Source organism: Arachis ipaensis, chromosome B6, assembly GCF_059453495.1.
Source record: "Arachis ipaensis isolate K30076 ecotype BB chromosome B6, ASM5945349v1, whole genome shotgun sequence".
Taxonomy (NCBI): Eukaryota; Viridiplantae; Streptophyta; class Magnoliopsida; order Fabales; family Fabaceae; genus Arachis; species Arachis ipaensis.
In genome coordinates, this window is record NC_142441.1 from 129,119,419 (window position 1) to 129,121,976 (window position 2,558).

Sequence of the window (2,558 nt, forward strand, 5' to 3'; positions counted from 1 at the left end):
CTTGCTGTGGAATCTTATTAATTGTGCTTTCAAATCCATGTCTAGTAGAAGAAGCAAATAGTTTTTGAAAATATTCTTCAATATGCTCCATAATCTCGTTTGTGTTATTTAACCATTGACCAGAGGCATTCTTCAGCCTTTCTATTCTGTTTCTTTTTCTTCTGTGAATAGTGATGGAATGGAAGAAAGCCGTATTTTTGTCCCCCCATCTCAGCCATTTTAATCTAGACCGCTGTCCCTAAAACTTCTCCTCTTGTTTCCATAATGTTGCTATGTTCTCCTTCAGAAGTTGTATCATTCTTTGGTTCTCCTCTGTGAAGTCCAAATCCTGTAGTCTTTTCAATTCCTTTTTCATTCTCTGGATCTCTCTATCGGCTCTTTTAAAGGTAATTTTACTCCACTTCTTTAATTCCTCCTTGCAATTGTTGATCTTTTTGCTGATTTTGTCCCATTCATCGCCATTTTGCTCTTCCTTACACCAACCCCTCTTGACCACATTAAAACAATCTTTGTGGTCAGCCCAATAGGCTTCAAACTTGAAGTGTTTTTCTACCCTATGAACTGGAATCACATCCAAAATAAGAGGATAATGATCTGAACTAACAGCTGGCATTAACGATAATGATGCATTTTGATACATAAACATCCATTTCCAGTTCGCCAATGCCCTATTCATTTTTTCTCTTGTCACAAATTCATTCCTTGGATTGCTGAACTAGGTAAATTTTCCTCCCTTTAGATCAAGGTCCATCAAAGAGTTAGAATCCACAAACTTTCTGAATTCTCGTATTTGGTTCTACAGTTTCAGGTGTAGTCCAACTTTTTCTTCCTGACTTCAAATGTCATTAAAGTCTCTGATAAAGAGACGAGGGACTCCTTCATTGTTGTTTCCAGCTGTAATGCCCCTCCATTGATCTTTTCTCCTGTTATAATTCGGGTTTCCATACACAAAACTACCTATCCATGAGTTTTCATTTTTATCCTCAATTCGAGCTTTAATATAATTGTCACACCAAAAATAAACATCAACTTTATATATTTCATTCCAAAAGAGACATAGCCCTCTGGACAAACCCCAGGATTCTACACAAAAAGCATTTTCAAAATGTAACCTTTTTTTCAGCCTAGTAATAGTTTTTTCCTTAGCTCTAGTCTCTATAAGAAACACTATGGCGGGCTTAATCTGTTTACACAGACTATGTAACTCCGAAACTGTCGCAGAGGCCGCCACTCCACGACAATTCCAACTAATAATACTCATGGCTGAGTTGGGGGCATGATAAGGCCCGCCTCCTCAGCCATTGAGTATTTCAAAATATGACTTCTCCCCTGTAACTGCTGATAGCTAGTCGCTGTCCATTCTTCGTTTAAGCACTTCTTCCTTTTTGACACATTCTGAGAGTGCAGCATTGTTTCTTCTTTTTCATATATATCTTCCATTTGCAAGTGATCTTCATTTCTTCTTCTCTTCAGCCTTAGATGATTTTGCATTCTCTGAGCCAACTCCATTTTGTAATCTTTTGCTATTGTGATCGCCTTGTCATTGCTTGTAGTTTGATTTTCATCGTCATCCACCAGCTCCACAAAATAAGTATCACCATCAAGTGTCTTATAAATCTGTTTGTTACTTTGTAGCATCTCGTTATTTTCTTCCTTATGTTCTAAGCAGATTTTCGTGTCTTTGCTTATAATATTTTGATGGGTTGTAAAATTAATATGGGCCTCTAAACTCCTCCCCATAATTTCTGCAGATTTATTGCTCAAATGATCTTTCAAAAATTTCCCAATAGACCTATTCCCTTCCTTTTCAACTAGCCTATCATTTTTTTGATGATTCTCCACATTGGGCTTTAGTAGAGATTTAGCCCAATCCTCCTTCAATTCAGCTCTAATAGGTGTTCTGCTTGGTCTACCCCATTCTCTTCCCTTCCTATTTATCCTTTTTTGTTCCTCAAAAACCCTAGTAATCATTTTTAATTTCCTACCAGCTTTGTCATTATTTCCTTCTCTCTCTATACCTATGTGATGAGCGGATAATTTATACGCTTTTTGGCATTGTTTTTACACAGTTTTCAGTATAATTTAATTAGTTTTTAGTATATTTTTATTAGTTTTTAATTAAAATTCACATTTTTGGACTTTACTATGAGTTTGTGTATTTTTCTGTGATTCTGGATGAAATTGAGGGACTTGAGCAAAAATCAGATTCAGAGGTTGAAGAAGGACTGCAGATGCTATTGGATTCTGACCTTCCTGCACTCAAAGTGGATTTGCTAGAGCTACAGAACTCCAAATGGCACGCTCTCAAATGCGTTGGGAAGTAGACATCCAGGGCTTTCCAGAAATATATAATAGTCCATACTTTGCCCGAGTTTAGACAATGCAAACTGGCGTTCAATGCCAGTTCCATGCTGCATTCTGGAGTTAAACGCCAGAAACAGGTTGCAAAGTGGAGTTAAACGCCAGAAACAGGTTACAAACTGGCGTTCAACTCCAAGAGAAGCCTCTACACGTGTAAAGCTCAATGCTCAGCCCAAGCACACACCAAGTGGGTCCCA

General features: G+C 37.6%; 1 protein-coding gene across 1 annotated transcript; it reads right to left on the reverse strand.

Annotated features, from left to right (window-relative positions):
- Positions 1-238: 238 nt before the first annotated feature.
- Positions 239-676, reverse strand: LOC110263815 (uncharacterized). Its single transcript, XM_021105630.1, has one exon. It carries the CDS (start codon positions 674-676, stop codon positions 239-241), a length of 438 nt encoding a protein of 145 aa, XP_020961289.1.
- Between the last annotated feature and the right edge of the window lie 1,882 nt (positions 677-2,558).